Source organism: Nipponia nippon, unplaced genomic scaffold (assembly GCF_047370975.1).
Source record: "Nipponia nippon isolate SJK-2023a ecotype South Korea unplaced genomic scaffold, ASM4737097v1 scaffold_4, whole genome shotgun sequence".
In the NCBI taxonomy this organism is placed as follows: domain Eukaryota; kingdom Metazoa; phylum Chordata; class Aves; order Pelecaniformes; family Threskiornithidae; genus Nipponia; species Nipponia nippon.
In genome coordinates, this window is record NW_028262358.1 from 75421959 (window position 1) to 75435211 (window position 13253).

The 13253-nt window shown below is 44.4% G+C and overlaps 1 protein-coding gene across 2 annotated transcripts in view; it reads left to right on the forward strand.

Moving 5' to 3' along the window:
• Window positions 1-13253, forward strand: part of METTL24 (methyltransferase like 24) — a 50804-nt gene that overhangs the window by 12378 nt on the left and 25173 nt on the right. For both annotated transcript variants that reach the window (XM_087775876.1, XM_087775877.1), the window contains exon 2: window positions 9412-9510. In XM_087775876.1, coding sequence (XP_087632002.1) covers window positions 9412-9510 — 99 coding nt within the window. The remainder of the gene's footprint in view (window positions 1-9411; window positions 9511-13253) is intronic.

Sequence of the window (13253 nt, forward strand, 5' to 3'; positions counted from 1 at the left end):
CCCTATTGTACGGATTATGACATCTCACATGTTTTCTCAACCAAAGCACTTCATTTAAAGCAGTTACGAATACAGGTTGAAACCGTGGTCTTGCCTCTGCTTAGCTAAATTCTGAATTTGACAAGCAGTGACCAGTAGGTGCTGTATCCGTTTCTTCCTGTTATCTTTAAGTGTTGGCAAAGGCATGCAGGCTCTGGAAATAATTCAGCTGATTGAGTATTACGCTGCTTAAGCAGTTTCGAGAATTTGCTTCCATAAATTTCAATCTGTTCTGGCTCCTGGTTTTATCTCCATCAGATATAAATTATCATGCTGTCAGCCTCTGGATAGCACAGGAATGCTGCTGCCCAATTTATTTATTTTATTTTATTACCATAGCAAAGAAATCCCACTTGACTGTTTTTAAAGCCGTGTGTCTCTCAGCAGAGTGAAATAAATCTCTCTTTTAATAAATGTATATTTCTCCCTGATGTTGCTGGGAGTTGCAATGGCAGAGCTGTCAGTCTTCGGTGACCTTTGAAGGTCCGAGGAGGGGTTCCTCGGTGCAATGCTGCCCTTTCCTACCTCTGCAGCCCCCAGCTCCTTTGGTTGCGGTGGATTTATTCCTCAGAGGTAGCGAGGGGTGGTAGTTATGCTACGTAAATAATAAATCAGATGTGATGCTTTCTGAATTCGTAAGTACCTGCAAATTAATATTTTGGCAAGTGTTCTGAAACATGTGCATCCTGTAATCACAAACCTGCACCCAGGGTGATGTACATAGTTGCTGAAGCCCAGGTCTGCTGGTGAATTTACGGGAGGGTGTCCACAACAGCTAATTTAAACCTGGTAAGCTGGTTCCCAGTACCCATTTCTTATGGAAGTCAGGGTTTCAATTTGAATTCGATGGAGCATTAGTCACCTAAATTCCTCTACAGATCTGGCTGTGTCATGTTAGTTTTGGAAGGTGGTCCTTATTTTTCCAAACCCATTTCTTAATTCTTAAAGTGATACAAATTCTGTCACTTAAAGTCAGTGCCAAGCATCCTTTTTTTCTGCGTGTACTTTTCTTATGAGACAGTTGTTTGGGGGGAAAAGACACAAGACTAAAAGTATGCTTGCAGAGAGCTTGAGCGTGGGCTTTGTGTGTGAAATGCTGAACCTTCCAAGGCATCAAGGTTGTTGGTGTTTTGCATCAAGGTCGCTGGTGTGGCTTGCCTGTAGGTTAGGCCAGCAGTTCCCCTGTGAGCGCGAGAGCTGTAATTTGTATGCATGTGGCTCCATTTCATACTGTCAGATGGGAAATCAGAAGCAAAAAGAGCAGAAAATAAACATGAATATTAACAAAAGGAGAGCAGAGGTGAAACACTTGGTGATTGCTGCCTTTCCAGGGGTTGTTATGTATGCATGTTCGGACTGATTTGCTCTACAAGGGTAAAGACTCTTTTGGTTTCAATTACCATGCAGCGGCTCAAAGGTTTTCTAATGAGAATTGAAGTCAGAAAATTGTTTTCTTCATTTCAATGTGAAACTTTGCATTCAAGATGTATTGCTTTTTTTCTTTTCCCTGCTAAGCGTAAGAGTTTTATTTATGGTGCAAACTGCAGCCTTGGGAAGCAAGTGCTGATAAACTGCTCTCAAGTGAAGCCCTCTGGGTGATGCTCAGAGCTGCCTAAGTTGGCTCTCGCAGCAATCGCATCCTGCTCCCAGGCAGACAAGTGTGCGCTGCACTGCAGAGGCTTGGAGGAGGTGATGCACAGAGAGCAAGGAGCTAGGGGAGAGTTAAGTGCATCCTAGAAGTTCCCTCTTCAATAAAACAAAACACGCATGTCCAGACATAGAAACACCCCTAGTTATTAAAATTCTTCATAAGCAAGTCGTGTCAAAATCCCATTTAAATTGAAGACACCCACTTACTAGTGTGGAAAATGCTCTTATCGCAGGACTGGTTTCCATAGGCAGGGTTTACTCTGGTGAGTAGCCTTGCTGCACGGGGGAGCCTGACTGTATGCATTATGTTGCTTGCTCATCTTGGCACAAAGCTTTTGTTCCTCAGCTTAATGTTCCACCATCAAATCTTTGGATAAGATCATGGAGAAGATCCTCCTGAAAGATATGTCAAAACATACTGAAGACACGGAGGTGGTTAGGGACAGCCAACATGGCTTCATGAAGGCCAAGCCATTCCTGACTAATCACGTGGCCTTGTACGATAGAGTGACCGCATCAGTGGACAAGGGAAGAGCTATGGATGTCATCTACCAGGACTTCTATAAGGCCACTGATACGACTCCCCACAACATTCTTAGCTCTGAATTGGAGAGATAGGGATTTGATGGATAGACTGTTAGATGGATAAGGAATTGGCTGGATGGCCGCATCCAAAGAGTTAGAGTCAATGGCTCAATGTCTAAGTGGAAACCAGTAATGAGTGGTGTCCCTCAAGGGTCTGTAGTGGGACCAATACTATTTACTTTGAGCAACCTGATCTAGTGGCAGATGTCCCCCGTGGCAGGGGCTTGGGCTAGGTGATCTTTAAAGGTCCCTTCCAACCCAAACCACTCTGTGATTCTGTAACACACTACAGTTTTATAGCGCTGGAGTTTGTCTATGGGAGGAACTGCCTATGCGGCCTGCTTGTTCCACTGCACCAACCCGATACGTATAGAGGATGGAGCAATCCTGTGGTGGCTGGGTACAAAGAAGGCTGTGGGTTTGCGTACAGTGTTGTCAGAGCTGCCTCTGCTTTAGATAAACTCGGAAAAGTGAAAAAATGGGGAAATAGAAAGATTTCCTGTATTAATATTTTTTCAGTTCATTATGTAGTTTATGCAGTGCGTGGAAGTTCCGCCATTGGAGCGGAAATTCTCAGTTTAGGTGGCTGCAGAACTAGGTGTCAGCTGCGTTTCCCTGGGATGCTCCCAATGCCTGATGTCTCAGCGGGAACCCACTGCTTTTCTCTCAATACAGGCACACGCATGCAGAGTATGTAGCAATTTCTGCAATACGGTTCCTTAAGTGAAAACCTCATATGTTTAAGAAAGCCAAACTGCAAAGAAAAGTAGAAAATAATAGTAATAGAAAAGCAAAAAAAGGGAAAGAAACAGTTCAGACATGTAGGGTTGGGATACCTATAAAGCCAGCCACGTTAGAAGTTAATTCGCTCGGAGCTTTAAATGAGTCACAGTCACTTTGTAAGGCTGTATTTTAAATTACAGCTTACTGAGCCTGTGTGCGTCCCCGCTACTTCTAAATTAACATAGCATGTTTTTATGAGTGTACGTCTTGTGAGCCCTCTGTGTGATGCTGATTACATTTAGCTAAAGGGGACCGTATGAATTGACCTTTCTCAAGGAGGTCTTTGCCAAGGCTGAGGCATACTTGGTCTTTCCTATTGACACCTCCGCTTTGAGGTGGAGTTTGTTTTACTTGTGCCACGTATTGCTGCTCCAAACATAAAACATTTGGAGTTAGTCAGCCTTGCTGAAGAAAAAAGTGCAATTAAGTGTTGCTTGAGGCTCGCAGCTAAAGAGTAGGCTCAGCCCTCTACAATACAAGATTTTCTGCAGCATGGCATGGTCTGGGGTTCCTCTTCTGTGATGTTGAATGTCTACGGTGTAGGTGTTTCTGAGCCCATCCTCCAGGTTTCCTTTGCAGGTCATGGAGAGACATGGACGTTTCCAGTGCGTGACTCATCTTACTTATTTTAGATGTCTACTCTATAGTGAGATGAATCATTCCCTTAAAGAGCCTGTCTGCCTCGTCTGTCCTGTCAAATAACTTAGCTCCCCAGCCCACTGTGGGAGCTTGGTCCCTCGTTGTCCACACTGCAGGAATGTTTCTTCACTCCCGACTCTCTCTTGGAGCGGACCAACTAATTGCCTCTGAAACGAAACGTGGGCATTCACGAGGGATCATTCGCTGCCGGAGCTGCTCTGTGTCGTCAGCGAGAGGAGCAGCGTGCCAGGTTTGGCCGCCTCCACCCTCAGCAGCCCTCCCACTCATCTCAGCAGGCTTTGCACTTGCTGCGTGTCCCTCGTGAGGCGTGCTGGCGTGTCCTGTAAAGCCAGTACTTCAGTGTGCTGCAACACGCTTCTTTCGCTATTTAAGGCACTTTTGAATTGGGGGAAAAAAACAAAACAACAAGACCACTACAAAACAATATGCTTAAGGCCACACGTGCTCCAGAGGGAGCGCAAATAAAATTATGTCCAAGCCCTGTAGATCATATCTAGGGACAATCTACTCTCACAAGGGTGAGCCTTCAGGAATGCAGTCCAGTAAATATATGTTTGCCTTGTAGATGTCTGAAATTTTGCAATTTGGATCCAACCCATTGCATTTTAAACTGATAAAACCCCTGCAAAATTTCACCCATGAGCAAGCTCTGATAAAATCCCTGCAACATTTCACCCATGAGCAAGCTCTGTTCCGCTGTACCCTTCCACAAGGGGCAAGCGTGGTGATACACAAAGCACAGCCAGAACGGTTGGAGGTGAAGGTGTGTATGTCATTTGTTTCTATGGCTAGCAAATATTTATGGTTATTGATGGAGTTTATTGCCACAAGTGCTTTCCACTCACCAAATGGTCCTGCCTCAGATGCAAAAAATTACTGTTGCACAGTTTAATCAGAGGATTTTATATTTTTCCCTTGATTAAGACATCTGTGCGTGTATTGACAAGTCTTTTGTTTCTTCATTGGAAGCAACAGACTGCTTGGCAGGGCAATGGGATTCCCAAATTTCTGTTTATAAACATGGCTAATATGTTTCTGTATTTTAATAGGCTGCTAAAAAGGAAGGAGATTGAAAGGAGGGAAAAAACAGTTACTGAGTTAAAAAAGATGGAATTATGGAAAATTTACTAATTCCCTTTCAAATGTAAGCATAACGGAAGGGAGGGGTTGGGCTATTTGAATTACTGCACTGAAACTAGGATTGATCTGGAAAGAATTTAATTATTTATATGTTCAAGCTTATGCTTGAACAAGTTTTGCAAACCCACAATTTTACACCTGCTGGTTTGTGAGCCCTCTGCACATGTTGATTTAAATGTAATACTATGATCTCAGATTTTTAGGACAAATTATACCATATGTATACTACAGATTATTAAGGGATTATCAGGTGACTATCATAGATGGCTTATGAGGGAGAAAAACCGAGAAAGAAGTGGTCTCCAGAGAAAAGTCACTGCAGATTACTGTCAAATTGGTCTGAAGGAAACATAGAATCACAGAATGGTTTGGGTTGGAAGGGACCTCAAAGATCATCTGGTTCCAACCCCCCTGCCATGGGCAGGGACACCTTCCACTAGACCAGGTTGCTCAAAGCCCCGTCCAACCTGGCCTTGAACACTTCCAGGGATGGGGCATCCACAGCTTCTCTGGGCAACCTGTTCCAGTGCCTCACCACCCTCATAGTGAAGCATTTCTTCCTTATATCTAACCTAAATCTACCCTCTTTCAGCTTAAAGCCATTACCCCTTGTCCTATCACTGTGCGCCCTTGTAAAAAGTCCCTCTCCAGCTTTCCTGTAGGCCCCCTTCAGGTGCTGGAAGGCTGCTATAAGGTCTCCCTGGAGCCATCTCTTCTCCAGGCTGAACAACCCCAAATCTCTCCGCCTGTCCTCATAGGAGAGCTGCTCCAGCCCTCTGATCGTCTCCATGGCCCTCCTCTGGACTCACTCCAACAGGTCCACGTCCTTCTTATGCTGGGGGCCCCAGAGCTGAACGCAGTCAGTCCTTATCCTGAAGTGTGAAGTACCTGGAAAAAAAATCAGACCTTCAAACGTGTCCTAGTTTTCCTAACAAAGCAATGGCATTGCCTTAAGATTTTCTTTGCTCTGTGGTTATCTCACGTGGTGAAAATGTGACATCACTCTGGGTTACAGTTTCTGGATATCCATTACCCTTCTGGGGTAGCTCAAGTCAGTGTCTGACCAGTGCCTGTGATAAAGTCTTGCTGAAGACTGATTTTTCTTACAATGCTAATTTTGGGTAACGTGTCTATAAATGAAACAATGTAAATAGAGAGATACTTCAAGATATTCAATATGATATTTTTTAAGTGGCATTGTAACTTTCCCAGTACTGTCATGTCTTTCTGTTGTGGAATCAGGATATATTGGTGTTTGGGAAACACAGTCATGGTGCCTCGTTGGATGAGTCCTTACCCTAGGGAGACAGCACACGGATGGCAATAGCCAGAGATGCAGGATGTCTGAACCGGTTTTCTGGCTCCTCCTGGGCGACCTTGGGGAGCTCTGTCTGAATTTCATATCCAAAGCTGCGTAATATGGACAGTAATACCTCCTCTGCTCTTCTCATGTACTTGCTGTAGAAGTCCCCTGTGGAAGGAGCTGCTCCTCAGACTGTTTTGTACAGCAGCCACAGGGACATGCTCTCCATTATTTACTCTAGAGGTTTCTGTGATACAAGTGAGAAAATCCAAATCATGATGCCACAGTCAGGTTTGCTTTCAGTAAATAAAATTGCAGAGTCTAGAGGGGGAAAAACTTCTCAAAATAAGGAACGTGTTTATCAGGAATAAACCTGATTTTCACAAAGCAGTTGGTTCACAGGGACTGGGTGCATTTTATCTGCAGAGTTTATTTGAGAAGGCTTACATGGAAACACTATGGGACAGGCTGAAAATTACCTGAAAAACTATAAGCAAAGGCTACCGATGTACATAGGGAATGGCTCCTTCAGGAGGATGTTTGGTGAGTCCTGAACATACCCATACCGCGTCACCGACATCAGTGAGTTACCAGCTGGAAGGGTGTACCTGGTCCAAGAGATGTACTGGATTTCCCCCCCTCCCCATTCATCGCCTGTGAATCTTACTGTAATGCAGCTATTGGAGCGCCCCGTGGGGGTGTTTAGTAGGTGTTAGGAACAGACCTGTCTAATGTATTTGTTAGTGAATGGAAATGGGCTGCTGCTTAGTAAGGAGCCAGGGAGCAAGTGTGAAGTGTGAGAAGCTATTCAAAAGCATTGCTGTCAAACAGGAGCTCAGGTCTGATCTCTCACTAAAGTAGCATTTGTGTAGCGCTCCTAAATTTAAAGAGCTGTATAAAAGGTTGATCTCCTTCCTCCCCCCCCCCCCCTTTTTTTTTTAAGTGAACTGCATTATTAAGACACTGGGGTTTTTATCTTCACAGTCCTGTGTTTATTGATAGGTTTTGGAGACAGTGGAAAGGCAGTTTGTCATCCTTAAGATTTTAAGAACCTGAGAGAAAGCCACGGTGGCTCTTTGATATTGCACTCTGCTGAAAAAGAACCTCATTCACGTGGTTAATTATAGGGATTTTTTTTTTTTTTCTTTTTCTTCCCTGTCAACTCTGTGCAGAGGGAATTCTTGCTGAATGGTGCCACAGTGGCCACCCTGCAATTCCCCTACTTATGAGCTATTTCTCAGGCAAATAGATTTCAGAATAACTGGGCATGGATGTTTAGGTGTCTGGGTTTTGTTTTTTGTTTGGGGTTTTTTTTGTTTTGTTTTGTTTTTTTTTTTGCCTGAAAATGATTGTCAGTCTTCATTTTCATTTCAGCTTTCAAGCCTGTTGAAACAGCAGCATTCCTGTCATTGCAAACGTTATTCAGCCGTGTGAACCGTGACTCATGCTGAAAGATTACATGCATTTCCCTCCCCGGCGTGCACCTATCCTCCTGCTGTTAGCTGTTTGCAGGCTGCCTTCTGCAATCAGCAGGTCAGGGGCACGTGCTGCTGCAGAGCTCGCTGGCTAGCTTGCTTCCAGCCTTGCGCTGTGCAGGGTATAGGAGCCTGTGTCTGCTGCAGGCAGCAGGTTGCAGGGTGGGAAATGCTACTTTTATCTGCTTCTGGGGAAAAAAATAATCTCAAATGTCCTTTTCAGCATCTCTTTATGGTAAAAAAAAAAAAAAAACAAAGAGCAAACCCTAAAGGAACAATAAACCTCATACAGACCTCCTGGCTCACGTGCACTCCAGACTGTTTACTTGGGCTGCAAAAATATCAATTCATTATATCAGCTCAAGGCAAACTCCATCTGGTCTGGTGGTCCCCTTTAATCATCTTTCTTTTCTAGCATCGCCTTCTCTTTTTCCTTCCTGTGTTCCTCTCTGGCGTCAGAGGATCCCCGCTGTCACCACGCTGGCTCTTCTCCTGGTGCCGCAGACCAGCCCGATGGTGGGGCTGTCCTCTCGGCAGGACCCAGCACCTTGCCTCTCTGATCTGCCTCCATCCTCTCCCCTTAATTGCTATTTCCTATATGTTTTCCAGGGCTGCGTTTGAAATAAGGTCCTGTGGGAATCCCAAATGGGGTTTCTGTTTGTTTGGTATTTTATTGAATGTCAACGTGAACCTATGGGGAAAAAATCCCCATCCTGTTCATTATGGAAGCTCAGTTAATCAGGGATGATTAAAGGGAAACTTGATACTACCTGCCCAGCCATAGAAGTGAGTTATGGCGTCTGAAGATGAAAAGCCATGAGGAATCAATCTTAATTTAGTACAACTTAACACCGTGCTTATATTTTTATCTACTCAAGGGCAAGAGAGAACACGTCTAAACTTCCCAGGGTGACAAAAGCGGGCAGGATTTGGAGAAGGTGGCTCAGATGGGAGTGCAGAGCCCCGTTGCTCTGCAGGCACGTGTCTGAAAGACCTCTTCTGTCCCCTTCTGTCTATGTGGGAAGTGTTGCTGGAAAAGCTGACAGGATCCCCGAGGTGCAGAGCTGAGGGGCCTCACAGGGAGCACAGAAAGCATCCACCAAAGCTACTTCCCTGGGGCTATGAAAATAAGGAGTTGTAGGGCTACCGACAGCCGGGCTGATATTTTTTTCAGGAAAACAAAGAATTCTGGTGTATCTTGCCAGGCAGGCGTGGGAGAGGAAGTGGACTTTTTCTCAGAGACCACAAGAAGCTTGTTTTTCTGTCAAATGTAGATTTTAAAACACGAAAGGTTGTTTACAGAGATTTCCTTTGGTGATTAGTGTTTACAATCCAAGTTCTCATTTCAGTGGATATTCAAGCGGAGATACGCAATAGGTATAAAATTAAAATTATTTCACTGTTTTCAGATGTTTTGTTAGAGGATTGAGTTATCCAGATCTTGGTTTTCTTTATGCATTTCTACAAGCCGGGTCTTACTTGGGTGTCCTAGAATAACTGTGTTGACACATGTATCCTGGATGAAGAGCCCTTTCTTTCTGAATTACCTACATCTGCTTTCAAAGCTGATCATGATAAATCATAGTTAGATGCTCTTTCACTGTCGTTCAAAACCTGCTTTATTCTGAAATGACTTTCATGTGTAGACAAGCCCCTAGGAAGCTCTTTTTGTTTGAAATTAAATCTCCTTAATTTATTAGCCCTTGCGTTTTGTGCTTGTACTGAGAAATGCATCCTGTTCCTTTAAAGTGTTTTTTGTTTTGCTTTGCTTTGCAGACTGTGAGATGGCACATTGAACTACAACCATGGGCAAGTCCAACTCCTTCTCTCAACTACGAGGCCTTGAGGTTCCTGAAGTACATTAGCACTTCTCAGGTGGGTTTTTCATTTCGGTCTCCATTTAGAAAACAGTTTGCCTGGCACAGGCTGTTCCTTCTCAGATTAGGAATCAACCTCACACCAAACTGGTTTTGAAAGTGCTTTATTACTAAAGTTGCTTAACCTAGCAGTGATGGTCAACATGAATGTAAAGGTCAAAACACAGGGTAGAAAAAATGCCTTATTTCCTTGCTTTTTATTTCCAAATGGGTTCATGTCCCGACAGGAGTATGATATGACTGGAATGCCAGATGTGGTTGCTCTCCCACTCTCTCTCTTTCTCACTCTCAGACACAGGCAAATACAGACCACTCTGTAGTGAGAGAACTGTGTATTCAGCCACTCCACCTCTCAATAATAATGCGATATTGAGGCTCAATTTAGCTAAAAAGGATGCATTTGAGGTTCCCAGTGAAATAAGAAAAAGGCATCAGTCCCTAACTTGGACAAGTTGTCCCAATGGTACCAATAGAATCCTGATAGATCACATTGACAGATACTTCCAGGGTTCAGCATATATAGAAATTGGGCCGTTTTGTCTTAACAGAGGCATCACTTCTGCACAACAGCATTTATGGGTGCATTTTGTGTAATAAAAAATGGAAGAGGTGCTGGATGCCCACAGTTCCAACAGGGTGGCTGCTTTCAGTACCCAGGTCTATCAGCAGTTGATGCTTGAATTTAACTGCACCATCGCTTACGCTGGGGAACAGCAAAAAGCCTCAGGTGCTAATGTCACTGGAATGTCATTCACATACGAAATTCTTTGTTAATGCAATGCTTTTAAGGCTGAGACGAGATTCATTTGAAACACGTCTAAAAATCTGCTGCTGTGCTGATGGTGTGGTAACTGGGAGGGTAGCAGGGGTAGCAGAGTGTTTGCTTATCCTCCACCTTCTGGGTACCGCTGGCTAAATGCTCAAGAAGATGACATCTCTGCCTCCACTCATGCCAGCACTGAGAGGGCAGGAGGCAAGATGATGCACGTGGAGACAGCCAGAGATGTGTGTAGAGCTGCTTGTTTTGTTGTACAGAAGTTTAGGCTGTGGCAGGCATATTAAGCTGAAAACATCCTTCGTCTCAGTGACTTAATAAACAGTGGCAGATGCTGCTAAACTCCACTAGTTGGGTCAAAGCCTACAAGGACATCAATTAGCAGAGAATTTATTGCTTCTGACACACTAATCGAGAAGTTTCCTTCCCAGAGTAACTGACCCTGGTAAGGGGGACAAGCGTAAGTGAAAACAAAAAATGAGAGAAATCCTTGTTCCTGACCTGGCAGATGTTATCGGATTAATAACTGACAGGATAACACCATGACTGGTATGAGTGCTTCTGGAAATGGGATCCTGCTTACGTAGATGAGCATGGGATCTCATTTTCTGTGTTTGCTGAGCAAGTGTCTACTAATTACTGTGCCTGAGTTCAGCTCCCTGCCATTAGTGTAGAATGGCTCGAACTGCTGGAGGGGGAAGATGCCATGCCAGCAGGGTCGAGGTGTGGCCAGAAAAAGCTTTTTCAATGCTGGTATCTAATGATCAGAACCACCGTCTTACATGTGCTGTGGTTTGGATGATAGTAGTGAGTAGAAGCCCAGAAGAGGAGGTAAGCTCAGTGCATCAGGTTCTGTAAATTGTGCAACAGACTGGTGATGGTGCTAAAGGCAGAGTTCAGTTTTTTTTATTTTTGATAGCAAGAGCTATTAAGTAGCAAGAGCTATTAAAATTGCTCCAACTTCTCAGTGTGGTAATTGCTCGTAATGCCATGAGTCAATTAAGTGGCAGCATTGCAGAATCTTGGTTTTCTGTAGAGAGCACATTATTCTTCTGTGTCTTAAAATTAGTGCTTGTTATTGCAATGCCATTTATTCCTTGATTGTTATGTGACTGAAGGGAAATGGGTAGCGGGGTGCAGTGCAAATTATTGCTTAAAACTTAGTGAATCCTGAGAGCAGCATGAAGAGAAGCTACATTAGCTTTTATGAATTTTCCATGGGAATTATGAGCTGAGCAGGAGCAGGGAGGTGGTGATACAGCATGCAGCTCTTTGGATTTAATGCTCCAGGTAATGATCTTTCAGAGCTTAAGCTTCTTAAAGAATGAGAGTTTTATTTACTTATTACAAGGCACATGGTGCAGAGCACCTGTTGGTGGTTGGAAAGGCTGGGTTCCAGTTTTTACTCTCACCCCTGTGTAAAATTGTTCCATTTCTGTTGTTCTAGGTGGGGCCAGACCTGTGCTTTTTAGTTTGGCTAAAACCGAGAGCTGAGCCTGGGCAGTCTGCTGTAGAGGAAGGAAGGAGCAAGATGGGAACAGTCAGTTCAGGACTGATGTTGAACCTGGTTTTGTCTCTACTACTGTTCTTTTCAACTTTTTTATTGCTGGCTTTCTGGCAGTACCAGATCCCATCCCTGCAGCCAGGGTTGGTACTGGTCCCAAAGAACAACTTTTTGTCATGATGGCTCAGCTGGGTTCCTATAACTCTTCTCAGTCTCTGCTTTCCTATCTGCGTGTTAGCAGCCTGTGCCCTGCAACCCCTGAATTTGATGGCGGGGCTGCACGTGGTTTGAAAAGCCCTTCAACAACTAACTGTAAGCTGATGCTGGTACAGCACGGCACAGCCTCTCTTGGGCAGAAGTAGCCACAGCTTTGGTGCTTACTTCTGCTTCCCGTTACCTCCTCACCACTGCTACGGTGACAGCCGTACAAATTGCATTGGCTTTCCATCGCCTGCTGTGTCCTGGCTCCTGAATGCTGGAAAGGCTGCGGCACCCCCCGGCTCCGTGCCTGCCTTTTCCAGAGTGGGTCTGGAGGAAGAGGATGGTGCTGAATGGTGTGGCAGAGCCTGGGGGCGAAGCGCTGGCCCGAGCTGCTGGGCGGACAGGCAGAGCTGGTGCTGCAGGCAGGGGCTCCTCGGCGAGGTGTCGCTCACCGGGCCAGAGCTTCCTTGGCTCCGTCACCCCTGTGTTTCGGCTGTCGCAGGCTGCTGCTCGGCTGCTGGCAAAGCTGGCTTCACCTCTCAGTTAAGTGATTTTTGACACTTCCAGGTTTCTGATGAATCCAGCATGTTTTAGTCCTTGCTTTCTTGGCCTTTACAAGGACTTTGACTAGCAGTGTTCCTCCGTGCAGGGTCTCTATCTGTTCTCCCTTTGCAGTGTTTTTTTGTGCGGGCTTTAGACTCTAGATGTCTAAGCCAGCACAGCATAGACACGTGTGCTATGATTCCACTGTTTAGTTAAGCACTTGCTTAACTTAATCTCTTTGTTGTTGGAGAGGGGATGTGTTGCTGTAATGATCAAATCCCGTCTGGAACTGAGATCCGAGGCACTGTAGGTCAGGTATACAGCGTATGTTGCAGTGACACTGCGACTTGTGATTACAGTCTTGAATCATGACATGATTTTAACATTATTCAGGATGCAGAATCCACTCCAAGGTTTGAAAAGAAAAAAAATAAACATTTTAATGGCGAAATAACTTGTTCTCAGGAAAATTGATTTTTGGCTTTAGTACTAATGCTTAATTATTTGCATTTCAAACTGCGTTGCTCTCCGGGGGATTATGTAAGCCTTACATTTCACCAAGCAGAACAGACGAACGAGGAAAAAAAAAATCATCAGATCTTCATAGCTGTGTATCAGATTGACAATCAGATTTAAATGAAACCAATTAACATTTTTCTTCTTTCCACTCTTTCCCCAGAAGGCAAATTAAAAACAAATTAAAAGTCATGTCTTGAAA